General features: G+C 42.1%; 1 protein-coding gene and 1 long non-coding RNA gene across 5 annotated transcripts in view; one reads left to right on the plus strand and one right to left on the minus strand.

The window, feature by feature from the left end:
• LOC309609597 overlaps positions 1 to 16969 on the minus strand; it is a 198988-nt gene extending 182019 nt beyond the window's left edge. For all 3 annotated transcript variants that reach the window (XR_014233501.1, XR_014233502.1, XR_014233503.1), the window contains exons 1-2: positions 16829 to 16969; positions 7086 to 7165 (exon numbers count right to left, since the gene is read on the minus strand). This is a non-coding gene — a long non-coding RNA (uncharacterized lncRNA). The remainder of the gene's footprint in view (positions 1 to 7085; positions 7166 to 16828) is intronic.
• Positions 16912 to 22487, plus strand: part of HMGA2 (high mobility group AT-hook 2) — a 135159-nt gene continuing 129583 nt past the window's right edge. For both annotated transcript variants that reach the window (XM_082351317.1, XM_082351316.1), the window contains exons 1-2: positions 16912 to 17046; positions 19645 to 19731. In XM_082351317.1, coding sequence (XP_082207443.1) covers positions 16936 to 17046; positions 19645 to 19731 — 198 coding nt within the window. In that variant the 5' untranslated portion in view covers positions 16912 to 16935. The remainder of the gene's footprint in view (positions 17047 to 19644; positions 19732 to 22487) is intronic.

A 22487-nucleotide genomic window follows, 5' to 3' on the forward strand; every position in this document is an offset into this window, starting at 1 on the left:
GCTTTCCCAGATAATGTGGTAAAACATGATGTTAACTTTTGATTTTTATCTGCTTATTAACAACAAAGGCTTTGAGTATCATGACTCTAAGTACCAAGAAGGAAGAGAGAGAAATTGAGTACAAGACAAAAAGAGATCCACCTTAAAAAGGCATTGAAAGCACTTTCATCACCTTCCAGAGTTTCTCTCCCTGATTCTCAATTCTGCATCCACAAACCACTTCAAGTTTCAGGAAGCGAGAGAAGGTGAGAAAGATGAAATGATGGGGGAGAGGACAGGAAAATGGGAAGAAAGTGTGATGAGGAAGAAGCGGGGGTACTCAAGAGCGGTTAGAATCACACAGAAATGGGGAATGAAATAAAAGCTGCTGTGAGCACCAGAGACGAACAAGATAAATGGAAGATCTGTGTATCGTGTATGACGGACTATGCCTACTACTTCTGCAGCCATCATCTAGTGGATGCCACGTACAGCACAATTCTAAGCATTTTACATATATTAAATCCTTTAACCTCATGACAGACCTACAGGGTGAAAAGCGCAGAAAGCCTGACCTCAAGTATCTCAAACAAAACAGGGAATATATTGGGTCGTACAAGTGAACGGTCCTTCAGGCAAGGCTTTATCCAGGGCTCAAAAAATATGTCCCTCTCTCCATTTCTTTGCTCTACTGCCACTATATTGACCCCAACCCCTGGCAGGCTGCTCCTTCCTAATCCCCCAAAAGCTGCCTACAGCTGTAAGTTTAGGTGCATATTTCTTGCTCAGTCCTGGGTGGGGGCAATACAGTTCGAACAAAGGTCCCATAATTTGTTGCCCTGATTTGCCAGATTTGGTCTCGTGATTATCCCATGAACCAAACCCAGTTCTGAGGAATGTGCTGATTGTTTTAAGCCAAGTATAGATTAACCCTGAAAGCTGGGTGGGCCCAATTCCACCCAAACTAGATTGATGAGAAAGTCATGGAACCATTAGAAAGGGGGCAAGAAAGGAATATTCATAAAGGTAGACTCCAAAGATGGTAAAAATGGACATGAAAATAAATAAGTAGCTATTCAAAAAAGCAAAGACTCAGAATCTAAAATATTTTTATGATTCAATTTTTGTTAAAAGTATACATGTATTTAACAAAAAAGTATACATGTATTTTAACATATGTATATATGCATGTGCTTGTATCTATCTATACTGAATTGCAAGCAAGAGAAACCATCCCAGGCTAATTTAGGCAGAAAGGGGGAATATTTAAAAAGGGTTTTGACTGGTTCAGAATCTCCAGGAAGTTGGTTGTCTTGGGTCAGACTGCTGAGAAGTGGACCCTGGAAGATTCGTATGCTGGTGATTTATTAAATGATGCCAGGAGACGCCCACATGGGAGTTGGGGAAGCAGGACAGGGAAGGGGAGAAAGCCCAGCAAAGGTGCAGTCTCAAGCAAAGGTCCCCAGAGTAGCTATAGCCTGATCCCACAGAGAAACTCTGTAGTGGAAGTTACACCTCAGTATGGCCCCAACCCAAGGCCTAGGGCTGGGCTTTCCAACTGTGCACCTCTATGTCACTGGATAAGGGCTGTTCCAGGAAGGCAAATTCCCAGGACTTCTGGCTTTCCATGCATTCTGGCAAAAGCTAATTCCAGGAGCCGCAGGGCAGCCCTTGAGAAAAAGATGTAGGTGCTGCTTTTTGGAAGTGAAAGAGCCTCAAGGTGCTGGGGAGGAGAAGCACACAAAACAGTAAAAAGGGATCCAGTGAGACCTGGGCAAAGCACAAACACAATGCACTCCTTTGGCAGAACCAGCTTTGAGCTACGCAGCTAGTTACAATGCTGCAGACCACACCGTGCAGCTGCCCTGGGAAATCTTGGATGCTGCTGGTGCCCTGCCATTAACCCACTGCTTCTTCCAACTGCTGACTGCAGCCACTGCCCCCGTCCTCATCAGCATGGATTCCTTGTGGTTTCTGCTCTTTGAGTTCCTACCTTCTAAAGTCTAGGGGGCTAAGTGATGGAGGCTAGAATGTGTGTTTATACCTCTGCTGCAAGAGACACCAGAAAAGGGAATAGCTGGCATTTTTAGCTTCTATATTGAGAGGCAAGATGTGCCCCACTAAGTATTAAGTGGGAATTCCCAAAGCACGGGGAGAGGATGCTTACCTTGCGTGGCCAGAAAGAGTAAGAGGTGTTCTCTACACATAGACTCACAAAAGCATAAAATATTTAGAATTAACAAGACGCTATTAACAGACATTACCTCTAGAGAGTGAAATTAGAACATTTTATATCTTTCTGCAGTATTTGAGAATTTTATAAGGGGCTTGTTTTTTTTTTTTTAATTTTAAAGAAGTGGTTTGCTTCTTAAAAGATCTGTCCCTTTATTAAGAACGGCTTTTAGGAGGCCAGAATGTTTTAATTAAATGATGTACTTTCTCCTTTCAGATTTGGTGGCAACCAATCATTTTTTTTTCATTCATTTATCAAAGATTTACTGAATCTTATGCAAGACCATGGGACATAAAGGTAAAAGACACAGCCTCTGCTCTCAATGAGGGAATGAACGGCTGTGACAAGGAGTGGGAATGACATGTCTTTGAATATTTGGGTTTTATTTTGTTTTATTTTCTCAAATATCAGCCAGACTTTAGCTTCAGATAATGTGTCTCAACTACGCAGCTTTAACTAGCTTTTTTTAAAAATTCTTTTTAATTTATTTTTGGCTGCATTGGGTCTTTGTTGCTGCACGCGGGCTTTCTCTAGTTGCGGTGAGCAGGGGCTACTCTTCGCTGCAGTGCGCGGGCTTCTCATTGCGGTGGCTTCTCTTGTTGCGGAGCACGGGCTCTAGGCGCATGGGCTTCCGTAGTTGTGGCACGTGGGCTCAGTAGCTGCGGCCCGAGGGCTCTAGGCACGCAGGCTTCAGTAGTTGCGGTGCGTGGGCTCAGTTGCTCTGCGGCATGTGGGATCTTCCCGGACCAGGGCTTGAACCCATGTTCCCTGCATTGGCAAGTGGATTCTTAACCACAGCGCCACCAGGGAGGTCCTTATCTAGCTTTACTTATTTTTTTCCCTATAAAATGGAATTGGGGACTGTAAGTTGTATGTCTTCATGATGATTTCCAATCTAAATGCTGTTGGTATATTTGAAAGGAGTTGCTATGGAAGTATTTACACTCTCGAACTTCATTTTTTAAAGATTTCATTAGAATTAGGTAACATCACCTTACGTTTTGTGTTGGATTGCAAAAGACTTATTGCTATCCAGATGTATTCCTTTAGCTGATGGTAATATAAGCATTCTCAAAGCTCCTATTTCTAAGCCTGGGATTTAACACAGAACCATAGGTAATAAAGATGTATAAAATCTAGCATCTGAATTATTCTGTCTTCATGACATCTCATTTTGATTTATGAAACGTTTATGATATGGTCAAGCCAAGTGGTAGCTTGAAGGGAGGTGCTTTATTCTACCACTCACTCTCAGCTCCCCAAAGCCAGCTTAGGCAGGCAGCTTGCCATGTGAATGCAGCAGCAGTACCCAGCCCCTTCCTGTAATCAGCTTACCTCCCCTAAGTCTCTCTTCTCTAGAAACTCTGAAACTCCATTGCTTTCAAAAGTCATCCTCATTGACAATGGTCCAGTTGGTTGACATAAAATAATACACTACTCTTATAGGTTGCTAAAACTATATGATTTGGAATTAATTTGTTATAAAAACCACATTTGAAATCCATCCTTATGGTCTGAAATATTACATGTCAATTCAGTTGACTAAAGCAATGGTTTCCAATTTGTACTCTGTGGAACCCTAGGGTTCCATGAAGGTGCCTTGGGGCAATGAAAGCCAGAGGCTGAGAGTGAGGCCGAGGGGTTAGAGCTTCAGAGCTCTGCTTCCCTGCCCAAGATCAATGCACTTTCTCTCTTAATTTTCTACATATTCAGCTTCCATGTAAAGGTTTATTTGGAAAAAAGGTTTCTACTAATTTTTTTTAAGCGACTTTAAATTTAAGATGTGCATTCTCTTCAACTCAGAAATGTAACTTTTAAAAACTATCCTGCAGAAAAAATCGCACACATGCTCAAAGATGTATATATCAAGAACTCTGTTACCATTGCTTTGTAATAGCAGTACATTGGGAACAACCTAACATTTTTCAATAGGGGAATAGATAATCAAGCTATGATATAGCCATACTATAGAAAAAAACTGTACAGCTGATAAAAATGAATGGAAAGATCTTCAAGACATGTTAAGTTTTTTAAAAGCAAGTTTCAGTACAATGTGCTTAGTATGGTCCAATTTATGTAAAAATAAGGCTGTAGACTTGCCTATATATTTAAGCAAATGCTTAGAACAAAGGACTAGAAGGTTATAGTATGTCAATTTTTTCCAGTGATTACCTCTGGGAGGAGAATATGTAGCATTGGTAGGCTGGTAAAGAAAGATTGTCACACTTTCATATTTTCCTCCAAATCTTTCTGAATTGTTTGAATGTTCTACACTTAGATTTTATTCAAGTATAGCTTGTGAACATTATTAAAGGAAATATTTTTTACAGAGCTTGAAACCAACTGGGTGAGATCATCATGGTGCTAATGAAACCACGAATATCTGCCTTTTTCCTACATAGGCAAGTTAGCACCACATACAGAATATCTCCATTTGTCTGGCAAAGATTGCACCTACTAACCCCAGACCAGCTTTCACAACCACATATGCCATTGTCACAGTCAGATCAGGTGAGAGAGTGTGATTGGTTTATTGCCCTCAGCTTACAGCATGTGTCTTATTGACAGGTTTGTGGCTTTGTCCTTTGTTCTTTGTTTTAAACCATACCATACCATTTATCCATTTACAGTACACAACTCTAGTATACTCACAGAGTTGTGACACCATCACCACAATCGATTTTAGAATATCTTTATAACCCCCAAAAGACACCCCTTACCCATTATCAGTCATTCCTTATCCCCCTCCCCATCCTCTGTAAACCACAGGTCTATTTTCTGTCTCTATAGATGACCTATTCTGGAAGTTTCATATAAATGAAATCATAAAATATGTGATCTTTTGAATCTGGCTCCTTTCAGTTAACGTAATGTTTTCAAGGGTCATCCACACTGTAGCATGTGTCAGTATGTCATTCTTTTTTATTGCTGAGTAATATCCCCTTATATGAATATACCACATTCTGTTTATTCATTCACCAATGATGAACATTTGTGTTGTTCCCACTTTTTGGTTATTGTGAATAATGCTGCTCTCCACCTTCACGCATAAGTTTTTTATTTTTTTTAAAGATTGATTGATTGATTGATTGATTGCTATGTTGGTTCTTCGTTTCTGTGCGAGGGCTTTCTCTAGTTGCGGCGAGCGGGGGCCACTCTTCATCGCTGTGCGCGGGCCTCTCACTATCGTGGCCTCTCTTGTTGCGGAGCACAGGCTCCAGACGCGCAGGCTCAGTAGTTGTGGCTCACGGGCCTAGTTGCTCCGCGGCATGTGGGATCTTCCCAGACCAGGGCTCGAACCCGTGTTCCCTGCATTAGCAGGCAGACTCTCAACCACTGCGCCACCAGGGAAGCCCACGCATAAGTTTTTGTATGGACCTATGTTTTCATTTCTCTTGGTAATACATCTAGGAGTGGAATTGCTGCGTCATATGATAATTCTACTTTTAACATTTTGAGGAACAGCCAGACTTTTCCAAAGAGGGTGTACCTATTTACATTCCCACTAGCAATGTATGAGGGTCCATATCCTTGCCAAAACTTGTTTTATCTGTCTTTTTGATCAGGGTCTTCCTAGTAAGGGAGAAGTAGTTCCCATATGTTCTTGTGTATTTGAGAGTGACCACATGTATTAATTAGGTTTCTGCTACAATAGCATTTCATAATAAAAACAACCTCAAACTTCAGTGGTTTTAACCACAGGCATCTATTCCTCCCTCATGAGTTCGCACGTTGCCTGTGGCTCTATTGGGCTTGGCTGGGCATTGGTTCTGATCCATTTCATGAGTCCTTATCGTAGGACCAGGGAGTGCTCTTCTCATAAGGGAGCTGAGAATCTCAAACAGCAAACAGAAATACCTCATGGCCTAAAACTGGCACATGTCACTTCTGCTCTCAAACCACTGTCGAAAAAATTCATGTCACCAAACCCAGTTTCAGTGGAGCTGATAAATAAACTTGGCTTGCAATGGCAAAGGGTATGAGTGTATAATTTTATTAAGTATAGAGGTAAAAAGTTGGGAACAATAATCCAATCTACCTTACCACTCAACTCTCTATCTCCAGTTCTCTCCCCTTTCTTGTTTTCTAACATGGCTTAGCCATTATGTGTTATATGATGCTGTCACTCAAAATTTAGTATGTCTCAAATCTCAGAAACCCTTTTCATTCCCCCAAATAACTCCTCCTCCTAACCTCTCCATCTAGGCAACAACACCCAAATTTGGAATTACTGGAAGCTCAAATAATTAAGAATTAGAGTGCCCTCGTCTCATCAGGCTTTCTTCTCTTTTATATCAAATGCTGCTAGCTTCTACTCAATTTTTCATTTTCTCTTCTTTCTTAAAAAAAACAAACTGATTTTATTCAGAGTAGCAGTGTGCCTTTTTCCCAGCCTCCCTCATTTTGTAGCTGAGGTTGACCCTGGGATGAAAATCTGCTGTGGATTTCTGGAAAACTTTGGTTTCGTTGTCATTTTCTTCTTATTGCTGTTGTCTAGGACATGGATGTGAGACTAGAGGTGGAGTGGCCAAATTTTAGCCATGAGGGTGACCGTAGATGAAAGGCACATGCTAAGAATCGGGGTGCAGAATGGAAGAAGGAACATGGAACACTGATAACATCACGGAGTTCTGCCTTGCCTGGCCTGCCCACTTCTGGGATGTTTGTTATGTCATTCTCTTGTTGATCAAGCATCAGCGTCTCTACATGGACTACCAAATAATTTAGAAATTTTTAAAGTGGTAATTAAGATTTCCAAAATTCTCTCTAAACTTCTAATCTTTCATTTCATGCTTATTCTTTGTTCTTTCAACCAACCACCCACCCAGTTTCCATTTTTTGTCCTTCTCAGCCTTGCTTGTGCCCCACCTACCTGCAGGCCCATGCTGGTGGCTTACGTCATCCAAGTTCCCTTGCTTGTTGGCTTCTTGTTGAGTTTGGTCATGGGAGGCACTGACATAAGAAAGCAGAGCAGAAGGAGAAAGAGGTCAGGGTATTTCTTCCCGTCTATTCGCTGCTTTGGTGCCTCTTCTCTGGCAGTGGTCACGGGCCTCTGCGACCTCAGCTCCCACCAGATAGCCCTTCCCCCAGGGCTCCAACTCTCAGTAGGGTTTTAATGCTATTTCCTTTGCTTCCTTTGCTTAACCCTTCAGTCCTAGGGTGGTAATGGCTCCCCAGTATTGCTAGTGTCTGGGGGCCTCAACATTCCTTGTTTGTTCCTATAACTCTGCCCAATCTCTATATGTGGTCCTTCCAGTCCAGTGCCTTCCCAAGAACCATCTGCAGTGAATTGTTTCCAGCTGGCCTCTGACTAATGCAGTAAAACCTCTCTTGGTATAAGTGCTTCAGTTTGCATTTCAGCAATATTTTCCATAATCTTCCCTTTGCTTGAAATCCCTTTCCTCCCATCTCTGTCTAGCTGTCCTTCCAGGCCCTCTCAAACACCACTGCTCCCAAGTAGCCTCCCTTAATTCCCATACCATGGAAATCTCTTCTTTCCTTGAACTCACTCAGCACATACTTGAAAGTGATTATCTTTTTTTCTGCTTTAAATTACAGTGACTTTTGTACATGTAACTCTGGCCAGTTTGTAAATTCTTTGAAGTCTGAACCTACACCTAGGTCTGATTGTTTTTGTTTTTCTCTCTCTCCTTAATGTTCCTCCTTGAACTCTGCCTCCCTCCCCCCAAAGCACCTGAAACAAAGCTTGGTACCAAATGGGTGTTCTATCATTCATTTTTATTACTATTTATTACTACTTATTACTATTATAATAGATACTAGTTACTGATTTATTACAATGTACACTTTACAAAAAATTATGGAGATGATGGCACAGACTAAAATTTCCCTTAGGTGGTAATGTAGTTTTACATTTAAAATACACAATAATCATTCACCTATGATACATATATGACAGGGAATTTTATTTTTATTTAAAAGTTTTCTGATGATAAATCAGGTTTTCTCCCAATACTTTTCTTGGATATCAAAGACAAAAATCATGTATGGGCAAATATTCATTGGATTTAGGTTTTTTAACATTATGAGTTGGAATCAGAGTTACAGAGTTATCTTCTAATCCAGTCTTTTAAAGCTGTGTCCTAGGAAGTGCTAGAGAGTCTTTCCAGGAGTGGGGTTATACTGAGAAGGCTTCAGTAGGCTTTCACTTGAAGAAGGATTCTGGTCTTCAAAAGGAGTGAAAACAATTTCTCTAATCTCACCTCCTACTCCAAATATTCCCACAATGTACTTTGTTTAGTCGCTAAGTCTCTGCGTATAAACATCTCCATAACTGGGAATTCAATGACTATGCAATAAGATTATACAGTGTGGATTCAAACAACCCTAAATTTGGAAAGTTCTATCTTATATTTGGCTGAAATCTGATGACCCATCCTTCTTCTGCTTGAAGCAATAAAGAATATATCTAAAGTTACTTCCTCAAAACGGCAGTACTTTACAATGGTGATCATCTTACCACAAGTCTTTCTTTAGGCTAAAAAACCCATTTCCTTCAAATGGTCTTTATATGACTTGTTTGGAAAACCTACCTGGGTCACATGTTATTAGTCAAAATCGCTCTTAAAACACAATGCCTAAAAAAAAAAAAAAAAAAAACACAATGCCTAGAACTAAATATAATTTTCCTGATGTACTTTGACAAGGGCAAAACATAGTGATATTATTATTTTCTCTATTCTGAGTATTTAGGAGCCAGTTTTAGGAACTCTCGGTTTCTGATCTGGCATGTAAGGAGCTTATAAGTTGCTATTTTGTCCTAACAAGTAAAAAGCTGAACAAACTAAAAAAAAAATTATTCTTAGATGCATAAGAGCAGTAAGATCACATGGCAATCACTACCTCAAAAACTGGAGAGACAGGTGAATATAGAGAATGACAACTTCCCAGAGCAGAAACCTCTGCAGAACCAGTACTGGGGTAAGAAAATCTGAAATGTAGTTGATGAAGTGCTAAAGCACTAAGACAAGACAAGGAAATTAAAGTATACAGATTGGGAAGGAAAAAATAAAACTGTTTGTGGTCATAGATGATGTGATTATAGAGAAAATCCAAAACAATTGACGAAAAAACTCCGGGAACTAATAAGTGACTAGGGCAAGGTTGTAAAAACAAGGTTAATATATAAAAGTCATCTCTTTCTTATATACCAGCAGTGAACAAGTGGAATTTGAAATTAAAGCCATTTTACCATTCATATTAGCACCCCCCAAAATGAAATACTTTGGTATAAATCTAATGAAATATGTACAAGATCTACATAAGGAAAGCTACAAAACTCTTATGAAAGATATGAAAGAACTAAATCAATGGAGAGATATTCCATGTTCATGATTAAGAAGACTCAATATAGTCAAGATGTTAGTTCTTTGTAACTTGATCTATAGATTCAGCACAATCCCTATCAAAATCTCAGCAAGTTATTTTGTGGACTTCAACGAGCTGATTCTGAAGTTTATATGGAGAGTCAAAAGATGTAGAGTAGCCAACTCAGTATTGACGGAGGACTCAAAAGTCAGAGGACTGACACTATTCTACTTCAAGATTACTGTGAAGTTACAGTTATCAAGACAGTACGGTACTCACAAAAGAAAAGACAAGTAGATCAATGGAACAGAATAGAGAGCACAGAAATAGATCCACACAAATATAGTCAACAGATCTTTGACAAAGGAGTAAAGAAAATACAATGGATCTAAAAAACAAAACAAATAAACCAAACCAAACAAAAACAGACTTACAGATACAGAGAACAGATGAGTGGTTGCCAGAAGAGAGGAGGTGGGGGATGCAAAATAGCTGAAGGGGATTAAGAAGTACAAACCTTCACTTATAAAATAAATAAGCCATGGGGATGTAATACACAGCATATGGAATATGGTCAGTAACATTATAATAACTTTGTATGGGGACAGATGTTTACTAGAGTTATCGTGGTGATCATTTCATAATGTATGCAAGTGCCAAATGACTGTGTAGTATGCCTGAAACTGATATAATATTGTACGTCAACTATATTTCAATTTAAAAAAAGAAGTACAATGGAGCAAAGACAGTCCTTTCCAATAAATGGCAGTTGGAACAACTGGACATCCAAATGCAGAAACCTCTCAGTTGAGTCAGTCCCCTTTAAAGAGCTTTCCCAGAAGTACTTCTGAAGACTTCTGCTTATATTTCATTGAGCACCACAATCTAAAAGGGAGGCTCGGAAATGTAGTTTCATGGTTGGGCATGTTGCCATACTCAACACTGTAGGTGTTCTTTTACAAATTAGAAGGGCAGAATGAACATTAGATGGGAAACTAGCAATATCTGTTTCTTAGTCTGATATGTAATCCAAGCAATTGTTTTTAAATCACTTTTTCCACCCTATACTGGTATGGCTGATTTTTCCTCCTTTTGAAACTAATTCCCCTCATGAATACTTCATATTCATCATCTCAAATTATAGTATGGGTTGTTGAGATCTTTTTCAATCTTAAATTTGGGCATCAACAGAGTTAGCTATCCCTTCTACCTTTAGATATCTGAAAATCTGTAAATTATGCCAGGATGCTGATAGAAAAGACCACCTTGGAAGTTGATGTCAGCACAAAGGAATGCACAACATCCAAGCCATATTTCTTCATCTTTTCACAAGGATGTCATAAAAATTTTTATCAAGTGCTTACTTAATTCCAGGTATTCTATTTTAATATGTATAAACAGTAGAATACAGTGAAGCCATTAGAAGTGGTCTTGTAGAACAACATTCATTGACATGAAAAAAAATTCCTGATATATTACTTACATAAAAAATAGGTTATGAAACAGAATGTGTAGCATGAACCTATAGTAGTTCATTTAAAGTCTAGAAGGATTCAAATGTTACAGGGTTATCTATGAGTTGTGGGATAACTGGTAATTTTTTTTCTTTGCTTTTCTGTCACCTCCATTTTCTAATATAATAAATATAACTGATCCAAAAAAGAAATAGATCCTTCTAGAAGCATTGTAGAAAATGGATTTTTTAAATGTAAGACTGACCGTCAGGAGACCAGAAAAAAAGACATTGGAGTTGTCCAAATGAGAAATGGAGAAAGTTCTAGCTAGGGCAGTGACAGTGGAAGTAGAGAGTAGACAGATTGAAGGAACATTTAGAAGGCAGAACTGGAGGGACTTGGTGATCATTTAATGTGCAAAGAGGAGGGTTTAGAGTGAGTCCCAGCTAAGAGTGATTTCTAGCTAAGAAAATCACGCATTTAAAGTTATTAATTGATAAATAAAAAAGAAATTACCTTTTCTAATTTTAAAATCATGGGCCAGTTTCTATGGTTATATAACAAACCACCTCAAAATTTAGTGGCTTAAGAATAAAAACATTTATTTGATACTAATAAAATGCAATTGGGGCAGTGCTCAGCAGGGATCTCTCCTCTCTGAACAGCTTCACATTAGTTTGGGGTGGCTTAGAGGCAAGGGTTGGGGGAGCCTAGAATTATCCGAATGTGTGACCTCTCCCCATGTCTCTCCAGTATGGTGGCTTCAGGAATTCCAAGGTACTGAGAAGAGACAGAGATAGAGGTGGAGACAGAGATGGAGTGGGGGAGGAGAGAGGGAAGGAGGAAAGGATGGAAAGCAACACAGATGATGTGTTTCCATGCTGGACATTACTTCACTGCCAGCCCAAAAAGATACAGCAGGTGGGTGGCTTGATAGGTGTAGTGCAAACACTTAGGACATACGGAAAAACTGTATGAGTAATTGTGTTTTTGAAGCAATTCATGGAATGCAGGAAGGGAAGTTTACCTGACCTGATCCCTCCTGTTATCAGTTTTCTGTTGCTGCACAACAAATTACCACAAATTTAGTGACTTAACAGACCATTAAAATACCCACATACTAGCTCACAGTTTTATAGGTCAGAAGGCAGGTATAGCTGGGTTACCTGCTTGGGGGCATCACAAGGATGGAATCAAGGTGTTGGCCTGGCTGAGTTCTCAATGGAGGCTCTAGGGAAGATTCACTTCCAAGCTCATTCTTGTTGGCAGAATTCAGCTCCTTGTGGTTTTACAAAGGAGGTCCCTGTTTCTTGGCTGGCTGTTAGCCTGAGGCTGCCTTCAGCTCTTAGAGGCTCCCCACATCCCTTGCCATGTGTCCTCTCCATCTCTGAACAGACAATGGACAGTCAAATCATTCTTGAGCTCCAAATCTCTAACTTCCTCTCCTAAAATTAGCTAGAGAACATGCTCTGCTTTAAAAGCACGCATATGATGAGGTCATGCTCATCAGGATAGTTTCCTTCTCTTAAGGTCAACTGTACCATCTAATCTCGGGAGTAAAATCCATCAAATTATACTCCCAGGGATTATGCACAATACATACACCAGGAGGGCAACCATTCCTATATCTGACTTTAAAGCTGCTGGATTGTATACCTAGACCAAGATTGTTTGGGGCTGACAGTATAATGTCAACAGATGAGACATGGAAATGAAACTATGCCACTTCTGTTCCACTTCCATGACTTTTGTCAAAAAGAATGTTCTGTGAATCCTAGCACTTCTAGGTACTCAATAAATGTTTGTTGAAGACACTATGTATTACATGGAAGAGGATCCATGTTTGTAAGGGTAAATGAAAGGCTTACCGTAACAGGTAAATAGATTTTAAATGAGCACCTAGCTGTTTCCAAAGAGATTCTCTCCAGTTCTGAATGAATTACAATCCTGAGTCCTGAGAGAATAATAGGTGAGATTACTGCAAAACCAATTCAACATATGTTTGTAGAGTGAATGAGGGGACAAATTTATTTTGTTTGGTGACCCTCTATCTATGGGACTAGAAAGCCAGTCCAAAACCACCACCCTGCCCTCCCCCACCAAAATGTTAACTTGGCACTGTATATTCTTTCTTGGTGATTCCATAGGGAAACTCCTAGAGATTATCATTCCTGCATTTCATTAAATACTAAGCATCTTTTTTTTTTTTTTTTTCTAAGCATCTTTTAAAAGACAAAATCACTAAAACTGTGAGTTTGAGCAGTACAAATAGTTCATGTTAAAATACTGGAAATATTTTTCAGAAATATGTGTTTGCCTTGTGCTATACTGAACTTCTATATGCTGAACATATATATGTGTGTGTGTGTGTGTGTGTGTATGCTATTTCTGTTCTGTTATATTTTTTCTGTGACCCTATATAGATTCACTTCCAAAGTATCTGGTTTTAATAAATCTCTGTTTAATTATCCATGATTAATTCAATCAGTTATAATTGAGAAATTCCTTTAATCATTCTTTAACTCATGAATATATTAAAGGTTAAATATAATATGATAAAGTACAATGTGAGAACCCCAATATTTTCATCACAGATGCATTTTCTTTTAATCAAAATAATTTTGAAGTTATTTTAATATATGTAATGCTTTTCTCATCCTGTGGTACATTTGTAAAATAGTAACTTACTAAGAGTAAGAGTCATAGCAGTAAATTAGTAAGTACCAAAAGTCTATTATGAACTGAACACTACCTACACACAACTGGTGCAAAAAAGAGGTGTTAGAAATACTACCTGCGTCCATGGAATTTACATTCAATTTACATACAAACAGGACACAATTAGAGAGCAAGATATTATACATTTTTTAAAGTCTATCAGAACTGGAAAAACTCAGAGATTATAGTGATCTTTCAGTTAAGAAATGAGGACAGAAAACATATAGAAACTAGAAATAAATATAGCTTCCAGGAATGAAAATATATAAGACTGATATAGACAAAACCTGCTGCAATATTTGTTTCCTATCCTTCTGGTTATACATTCAAAAAGGGTCAAAGAGTCTGATAGCAAAGTGACAGTAGTCTGAAAACAAGTGGCTCTCACCCCCATTTTTTTCTGTGCTGTCTTCCAGTCAAGGACTAATGCAAAAATAAAATTCTGAAATCCCTTCCTTGCCGGCCTCTGCATATTTTAGAAAAATCCGAGGATATAAGTACCCCAATTTCTAACTGGCTGGCTGAAATCTTCGGTGATTTCTCCTACATTCATCCTCAGAATTTTATCTCTAGTCCTTGCAAAAACAAGCAAACAAAAACAAACGAGAAGCCCATTTTGTATGTGTATGTAAAATGTGCACACCACTGTGCGAATGTGATCACATTAAAGCATGTGCAAACTTGGCAGTTAGGAAACATCCCTGCAATCTTTAGTACGTGAAATTTCAATCTCTTTGATGAAGATACCATCTTTCAGCCAAGTCCTGGCAGAAAACCTTTGGTTCCTGTGAGACCCCTCCCTCCCCAGTACGCGCAGGGCTCCATCCGGAGGGATGGGGGCTCTCCTTCTCCATCACTGTTAGGCTTTCCCAGACCCAGGAGAAACCCTGGGTTTCTGCAGAGCTCTCAACGCGCAGCTAAGTGTCCCAGCTCTGCAAAGGGCAACTGGAAATGGATTTAAAATGGCAACGCGGACCAATCAGCGCTGCCGCGCCTGTAGCGGACGTTTACACGCGCCTCCTCCACAGGCACAGAGGAACCTGGCGGTGCCGAACTCCCTACTTAGGGCTGTAAAGTAGGCGGTTTTTATTCCACGGTGGTCTGTATTTGGGGGAAAGAAAAAAATTCTTCCTCGGGTGAAAGTTTTTATTTTGGAATTGGTCCAAAATAATTTTGGGTGTGATGTGTGAAAATCTCAACCTAATTTTTTCAGAGCTTTTTGTTATTCAAGGATGAAAAGAGGTACATTTTAAAATGTACTCCACCTTTTTAAAACGGACTGTGGTCATTATGGTGTTCACATAACTCAGAAACAGTCCAGGCTATAAAAGTAGGACTTGGCAGAAAGGGAGTTCCTAGGGAGAAGGTTAAATCGAGGTAAATTGAAGGGAGAGTTGGACAGTTGGCTCAACTGTGGAGTTAGGAAGCTATGGGGTCCCCGCGTTGGGCAACCCCTCTACCCTGCGAGCGTAGGAACCCGGGTGCATAGTGCCAGCCAAGGGGAGACTTCGCGTCGCCTCCAGTTTTTCCCGGAGAAAAAAAGCTCAGGAAAGAGGCGGGCGCTCTCCGTGTGCCTGTGTGCACACTGTTTGCACGTGTGCCTGTGTCTGTGAAAGTGCATGTGTTTCTGCGTGCATGTATGCATGTAGTGCGCGCGTGTTTGTTTACATGTGTGTTTATGCCTGCATGTGCTGTGGGAGTGTGCACGTGTGTGTGTGGATCTGCGAGCATGTCTGTGTGTGAGTGTGTGTGCGCGCGTGTGTGTGTGTGTGTGTGTGTGTGCGCGCGCGCGCGCGACGGGTCGTGCGATCTGCGAGGAAGGCATTCCGACGCAGAACAGGGCGGCGGGGGCCTGCTCCTACTCCTCTTCAGTCGATCCCCACTCCTAGGAAACGAGAACTCTGCCGCGCGTGCAGCCAGACGCTTCCTGCAGAGTGTTGGCTCCGCATCGTGGAGGTGCAGGTAAAGGCCAAGCCCGTAAACGCGGCTCCGGGGGCAGCCACATTTCCGCGCCTTCCTAGGACAGCCGGCCAGGGGCGACCTCGGGCGGCGGGTGGGGCGAGGCCGGCGGTGAGCCGGCCCGGCATCCCCGGCCTGTCCCTTTAACCCCGCCGCCGGGCGAGAGCACGTGAGCGGGGCTCCGGGTGGCACCCGGGCGCCGCCGCCGCGGAGGCAGTTGTATTTCGAACGCTGCCTCTGGCCCGCGGCCAGGCGCCTTGGCTCGGCGGTCCGCCTGGCCTCCCTCCTCCTCATACTTTTCCTAGGGCGCAGCCCCCTCCCCTTTATCCGCCCACGATTAGAGGTGGGCACTCTCCCCCCCCATCCCGCCGCCCCCTCCCCAAGCGCGCGCGCGCGCACACACACACACACACACACACACACACACACATACACACTACACACACACACACATACACCCTCTCATCCCGCTTGAATCCTGGGGCAGGAACTCAGAAAACTTCCAGCCCGGGCAGCGCGCGCTTGGTGCAGGACGCAAGAGCAATCAGCCCGTCCCCCTCCGACTCCCCGGTGCCGCTGCCGCCCGCTCCCGCCACCCGAGGAGGCGCGGTGCCACCCACCGCTCCGTCCCCTGCCCGCGCTCAGTGCCCGACCCGATCCCGGCAGAATCTCCCCATCCTCCCTCTGCTTTCCAACTGCCCAAGGCGCTATTTGCTTTCTCTCTCTTTCTCTTTCTTGCTCTGCGAGCGCGGAGCGAGGGGGAAGAGGAGGAGGAATTCTTTCCCCGCCTAACGTTTCAAGGGACACAATTCACTCCAAGTCTCTTCCCTTTCCAAGCCGCTTCCGAAGTGCTCCCGGTGACCGCAACTTCTGATCCCAAACTGAGAGGGGAGCCTCCCAACTTGAAACCCTCTTTTCCTTCTCCTTCGCTCTCCGCCTCCTCTCGCTACCTCCACCGTCACCTCCACCTCCGGCACCCACCCACCGCTGCCGCCGCCACCAGCAGCGCCTCCTTCTCTCCTCCTCCTCCCCTCTTCTCTCTTGTTGGCAGCCGCTGGACGTCCGGTGTTGATGGTGGCAGCGGCGGCAGCCTAAGCAGCAGCAGCCCTCGCCGCACGCCAGCTCTCGCCCACCCCGCCTCGTTCTCCAGCCCTACCTCACAGTCTCCCGAAAGGTGCTGGGCAGATTCGGGGCGGCAGAGGCGAAGCGGCTGCAGCGGCGGTAGGAGCGGCGGCGGCAGCGGTAGCGGCGGCGGGAGGCAGGATGAGCGCACGCGGTGAAGGCGCCGGGCAGCCGTCCACTTCAGCCCAGGGACAACCTGCCGCCCCGGCGCCTCAGAAGAGAGGACGCGGCCGACCCAGGAAGCAGCAGCAAGTCAGTACGCGGGCGGGGTGCGGGCAGCAGCCCACCTCCGCTCCCTCCGCGAGGGCCCCGCGACCCGCGGCCACCCGAGCGCGGGAGTGCGGCCGCCGCACGCCGCCGCGGGGGCGAGCTGCGGAGTCCCGGCGCGAGTGCGCGGCGGAGCCCCGGGCGCCCGCGCCCCTCCGGGCCGGGAGGTGGGAGCCACGGCGGGCGGGCGGCCGGGTGCGGGCTGGAGGCGGGGTCGGGAGAAGCGCGTCTTCGGACTTTCGCTATTGTGCCCGGCCCGAGTGGCGCGGTGTCTCCTGGTGACGGGAAGCGGCCGGGTCCGACAAACCGGGGCTCGCCAGGCACTTTCCGAGCCGCTTTGCAGTGGCCCGGCGGTTAGGGGTACTCTGGCGGGTGAGGGTTGGAGGGGCTTAAGTCCCGGGGGCCGGAGGCTCTTTCTCCCGCCAACCGGGGCTGCTCGCTGGCCGGGGACTGGCGCGCCGCAGCCGCCCCCTTGGCGCCCTCCCCAAGTTCTCGGTGGCCTGAGACTCGCGCCCTCCCGACAAAGAACTCGTGGGCCCGCCCGGTTCTCTTAGGGCTCTTTAAATGCGGCGCGGCGGCCGCTGCTGAGGTGTCCCAGGAAAGGGGCTGGCTACAGGAGACCCTGGGTCCCCACGGGACAGGATCAAGTAGTTCAGCCAAGGGCGCGGTGGCAAGCAGTGTCCGAGAGGGTGCACGGTAGCTAGGGTCACTTCCTCGCCAGGCGCCCAGTCACCCTTTTGCCTTGGGTCCCGCGCCTCAGAGCTGCAGACCTGAAACGTCCTTCCCCAGAGCGAGTGGCTGGGGGTTGGGAGGGGACGATCGAGGGGCGCCCGGGACCCCGCGGAGTGGAGGGTTTTGTCTGCGGATGCAACCAATTAAGCGTGTAGCCTGCGCTTGCGGAGCTGCGCGCAGCGCCCGGGGTGGAGGGGTTTTGTTCGCAGCAATTTCCAAGCCTCCGCGGGCAAGGCTGGAGCGGGACTTGTCTATTGAGAACATTTAAACTCCGCTTCTGTGGGGTTTAAAGCTACTTCTTCGTTCTTTAGCCTTAAAGCGCTTCCTTCATGGCAAATAGGCCTATAAGAAAATAATCCTAGAGTCCCAAAGCTGCCCGAGAGCAAGGTGGGGAAAGCGAACAGTGTTTGCTTGCCAGTGCGTTTTAGAAAGACTGCTGTACCTTTTTGAAATCATCAAAGGAAACAAGCCAATCTAGAGGCCCCTGAGTTTTCCCGCTCTGCCCGGGCGACACTTTACATCGCGTTAGGATCCTGTTTTACACCTCCCAGGAAGTCACTGCCCTTCCCCCCCGCTCTTCTTTCCCACACGCCACCCGGCTCACTCTAACTCTACTAATTGCCCCCCACCTCCAAAAAATAATCCAAAAGAAATTGCAGTGGGGTCTGGAGGTGACTGGAGGTTTTACCTTTGAGTTAAGGCAGAGTTCACAAAGAAAGAAAAATGTGTCTCCTATGTGTTTGCTCCGGATGTGCCCACTGGAGCTAGTGGTCCCACAGAAGCTTGCAGGAAACCTTCCTCAGAATCTCTAAATAGGATGCGAATTTTCATTGAAGACTTTTATGCATTTTAAGCTAATTCTCATTTAATAACCGAATCTGAATGAGATGTAAATTGATGATTCACTGGATAAATATTTAGGATCTGGAATATTAATCATCGCATTCTCTTAACCACTCGAGTATTTACTACTTGGCATAGAAGCCGTTTAAAGTTTTGCTAAACCTATTGATAGTTTCAATTTCTCCTTCCCAGACACTCCCATTCCTCCTCACTACCCCCCCATCCCTTTTAGTTTTCTTCGGTACACCCCCATAGGGTTTTCTCAAAAGAAAGTTTTGGAGAAAATATTTATTTTATCAAAAGACATTTAAATCTAGACTGGAGGCCATTCCTACATCTCCATTTGGCAGTGAAGAATTGAAGCAATTACCTAGATTATTCAAGCAAAGCCTCCTACAACAGATTTACCATAATTATTTGGAAATTTTAGGAGGAATGGAGTTATTTTAAGTTGAAGAACTTGGATAATTGCTCCAGTATTTCACTCAGTGTGTTGATTGAGTTATAACTGACCTACAATACAGATATACAGAATGATCAAAAGCCACCTTTTTCAATATGGGAGATTGTTGAAATATTTCTGATGTTAGCTTCATATTTCTGTTGTTTAAAATGCTAGTATAGTGGAGAGTAGTATTTGTGTAAAATGCTTATTATTTCTGTGCGTTGCCAGATACACAGCCTTGCATATTTTACACCTTAAAATGTATAACTTTCTTTCTAGAACAAGCAACCTTTGAACAGTCAGCCTTTGTTACCTTTTTCGGGTTGAAATAGAATCTAGCTTTCATATGCGAAATAGAATTTCTTCTATGAATTCTTGGATTACAAGTAGAGTTATTTCCCCTTTCTGTAAACTCTGTACCATCATCATCCGTTTATGCTTGAACTGAATGTGTTCCAACAGTTCTGTTGAGCAGCACAGGCAGAAAATACAACTATAGAGTCAGGGTCAATTTCTTTCAGCCATTCTCGCCACAGCAGCATTTTTTTTCCCCCCGAAACTAGGAGCCAACCGGTGAGCCCTCTCCTAAGAGACCAAGGGGAAGACCCAAAGGCAGCAAAAACAAGAGTCCCTCCAAAGCAGCTCAAAAGGTGAGATTTCTTACGTCCTCCCAACTTTCTCAACGCCCACAGGAACCTCCCTGTAATTTTCCCGTTCTAGATCCGCACCTAAGGATTTCTCCCAAGTGGGTAACCCAAGACTCATTTCCTACCTTTAATATTGGTGAGATTTTCAAGCAGATAACTTAGCATAAGAAGTTCATGAAGACACTTACAGTGCTGTTTTTAAACAATCACCAAAGAATAAGAAACTTAAAACGGAGATGGGAGGGGGAGGTGGGGGAGTGGAGAATGAACAATTAAGATTTGCACCGGTTGTGAAATAGTTAAAAACGAATCAAAGCTATAGATTTTGTCTGGTGGTGAAGTTTTTGCAATTTCCTTAAAAAATAATAAAGATTAATTTACTTTGTGCTTATTTACATGATTACTGGAAAACCAAATCCCACTATTAAAGTTAAGTGCTTTGCCAAATAGATGATAATTAGAAGTAAATCCAATTACGGGATTCTGGAAAAAAAATTTCACTAATTTTACAGCTTTAAATGTGCTGATAAAGTGCCTTGTTTGTTTACAATAAACCTGCAATATAATATATCATAATCTCTCAAAAGCCTTTCCACCTCAGGTGATAGAGAAATGTTCTGAATAGGACAATGAGAAATTTTTTTAAACAAGTATTTGACTCATTTATTGTGTATTTTTGGGCAGAATAGAACCCAACCAAGTGTAACTTCCAGTGTTTTTCTTTATAAATTTTAAATTGCAGTTTAAAAACTTCATGTTTGGTGGTATTTGAGCTAACAAAGAAGAAATATCTCAGGATCAATGCGTAGACAGAGGAGGGAAGGTGAAGATAAAATTCACATTTTTTAAGCTTTACAAATAAATCAAAAAAAGTTTCTGTATTTTATTTGTGGGTTTGTATGCTCGTTAAAAACAAAGGTTCAAAATTCAGAAGTAAATTTTGATATATCTTTACAGTCGATTTGAGTACACCATGTATAGTATTTGTTGAAAATGACTGTATGCTCATCTTTTGAGGATTAATGTTTTGTGTGGTTTTCTCTGTGACTGTGAGCACTAACCATATTATATTTGATAGTTTTCAGTGTTGTAAACTTCCATAGCAACCAGTGATACATATAAAGTTATTTAGGGAGCAACTATGAGTTCTTCTCTGTCTTATTTTAACAGTCTTGAACAGAGTTGAAAGAGCAGGTTTCTAATATATTTAAATATAACTGCTTCTCAGAGTGAAGATTTAATTGTACTCATATTTAATCACTAAACATTGAAGTAGCTCTAAATTATCTTGTCATTTAAAAGTGACTGTGTAATCTGATATTACTAATATGAATACTTACTATTTGTTTTTTTACCTGCTTTATTAAATTTTTAAAAAGGGCTAATTTAACATAGGGTTTTTTTGTTGCATTAAGTTAATTTTATCTTAACTTTACTCTAATGGAATGGCAAAGAAATATCTTGGTAGCTAGCTGACAAACATTTAAACTATGATGTAATTGCTCTGAAAAATGCATCATAACATCTCCCAGGAAGAAATCTGTATATCTCATCATAAATAAATTATTTAAAATTCAATACAAAAAAAGGGAAAATGAATTACCTCTCATATTTTACTGTATTACTCTTTTTTTTTGAACGAGTAAAAAGGTGCTTCCATCACCTTCTCTTCAGTTTGAAAAGTTTGCCACTGACTAGCAAAATCTTTATTGACAAAAGGAAAGCTGAGACTTGGGCCTAATTTACCACCTAAAGCAAAATAACAAAAGGTTGGTCTCTTCCCAAGTAAGGTTTGACTTATTTTTAGTTACTTTGGTGATAGGCATTTATAAATGACCCTTAGGCTATTCATCTTTCTGATAATTCTTCATGTGTATGCACATAGTATTACAACTTCCAAAACAGAAGTAGGCTTTCTTTTTCCGAAAGAAATTTTTCTCTGAAATCTTTCATTCTTCCAGACAAAATTATTTCACACAATTCTGTTATAAAAGTCCCCTTCCTAATAAAAATGGATACATATTTTTGCTCAGAACCTGACTGTTATATTTCTTCAGTTTTATAAATTACGCTTCATCTGGAGAAGATAACACTTTGCAAAATAATGAATGACACTGATGAATTGTTCATGGCATGTGTAAACTTAAGGTATTTTCACTTTCGAATCGGTATTTATTGAGTTTGCTACTACCCTATGTAAACATGATTATCAAACGTATTTGTTTATCAAACATATGTTGTATTCTAACAAAACATATTTTTGTTAGGACTTTGAAAAGTAATCTATTTTAGAAAAAGTTACATTGTTCATAACATGCTAGACTGACCAGAGTAGAGATGAGAAGTCTTCTATGATTAATAAATTGGGAATTCTCCTGCAAACCCGAGACTCACCAAAATGGAAAATACATAACAAAACCTGGTAAGTATATAAGAGAACTGAACTCTAAAATTAGAGGAGATACAGTGTACACTGGGATACTGATGATGTTGTATGTTTAAAATTTCTTGCTGCTTGGAGTTTCTTTACTTACAAAGTTTGTGTTTGGACCCAGTAACTGGCCTTGGGGCATTTGAAAACAAAACTGCTTGTTGGAAAATTAGCAATGTGAAACTTGACAATGCATGAGTAAAGTTGCAAGACCAAGTGGAAGACTACTAAATTAGCAATCACTTTAATTTCAGGTCATAGTCAATATAAAATTGATTTGTGTCATACATAAAACAAACATTTATAAAAACATAATTTGTTATGCTTG

The sequence above is a fragment of the Balaenoptera borealis genome, assembly GCF_965194805.1.
Source record: "Balaenoptera borealis genome assembly, chromosome: 13".
Classification (NCBI taxonomy): Eukaryota; Metazoa; Chordata; class Mammalia; order Artiodactyla; family Balaenopteridae; genus Balaenoptera; species Balaenoptera borealis.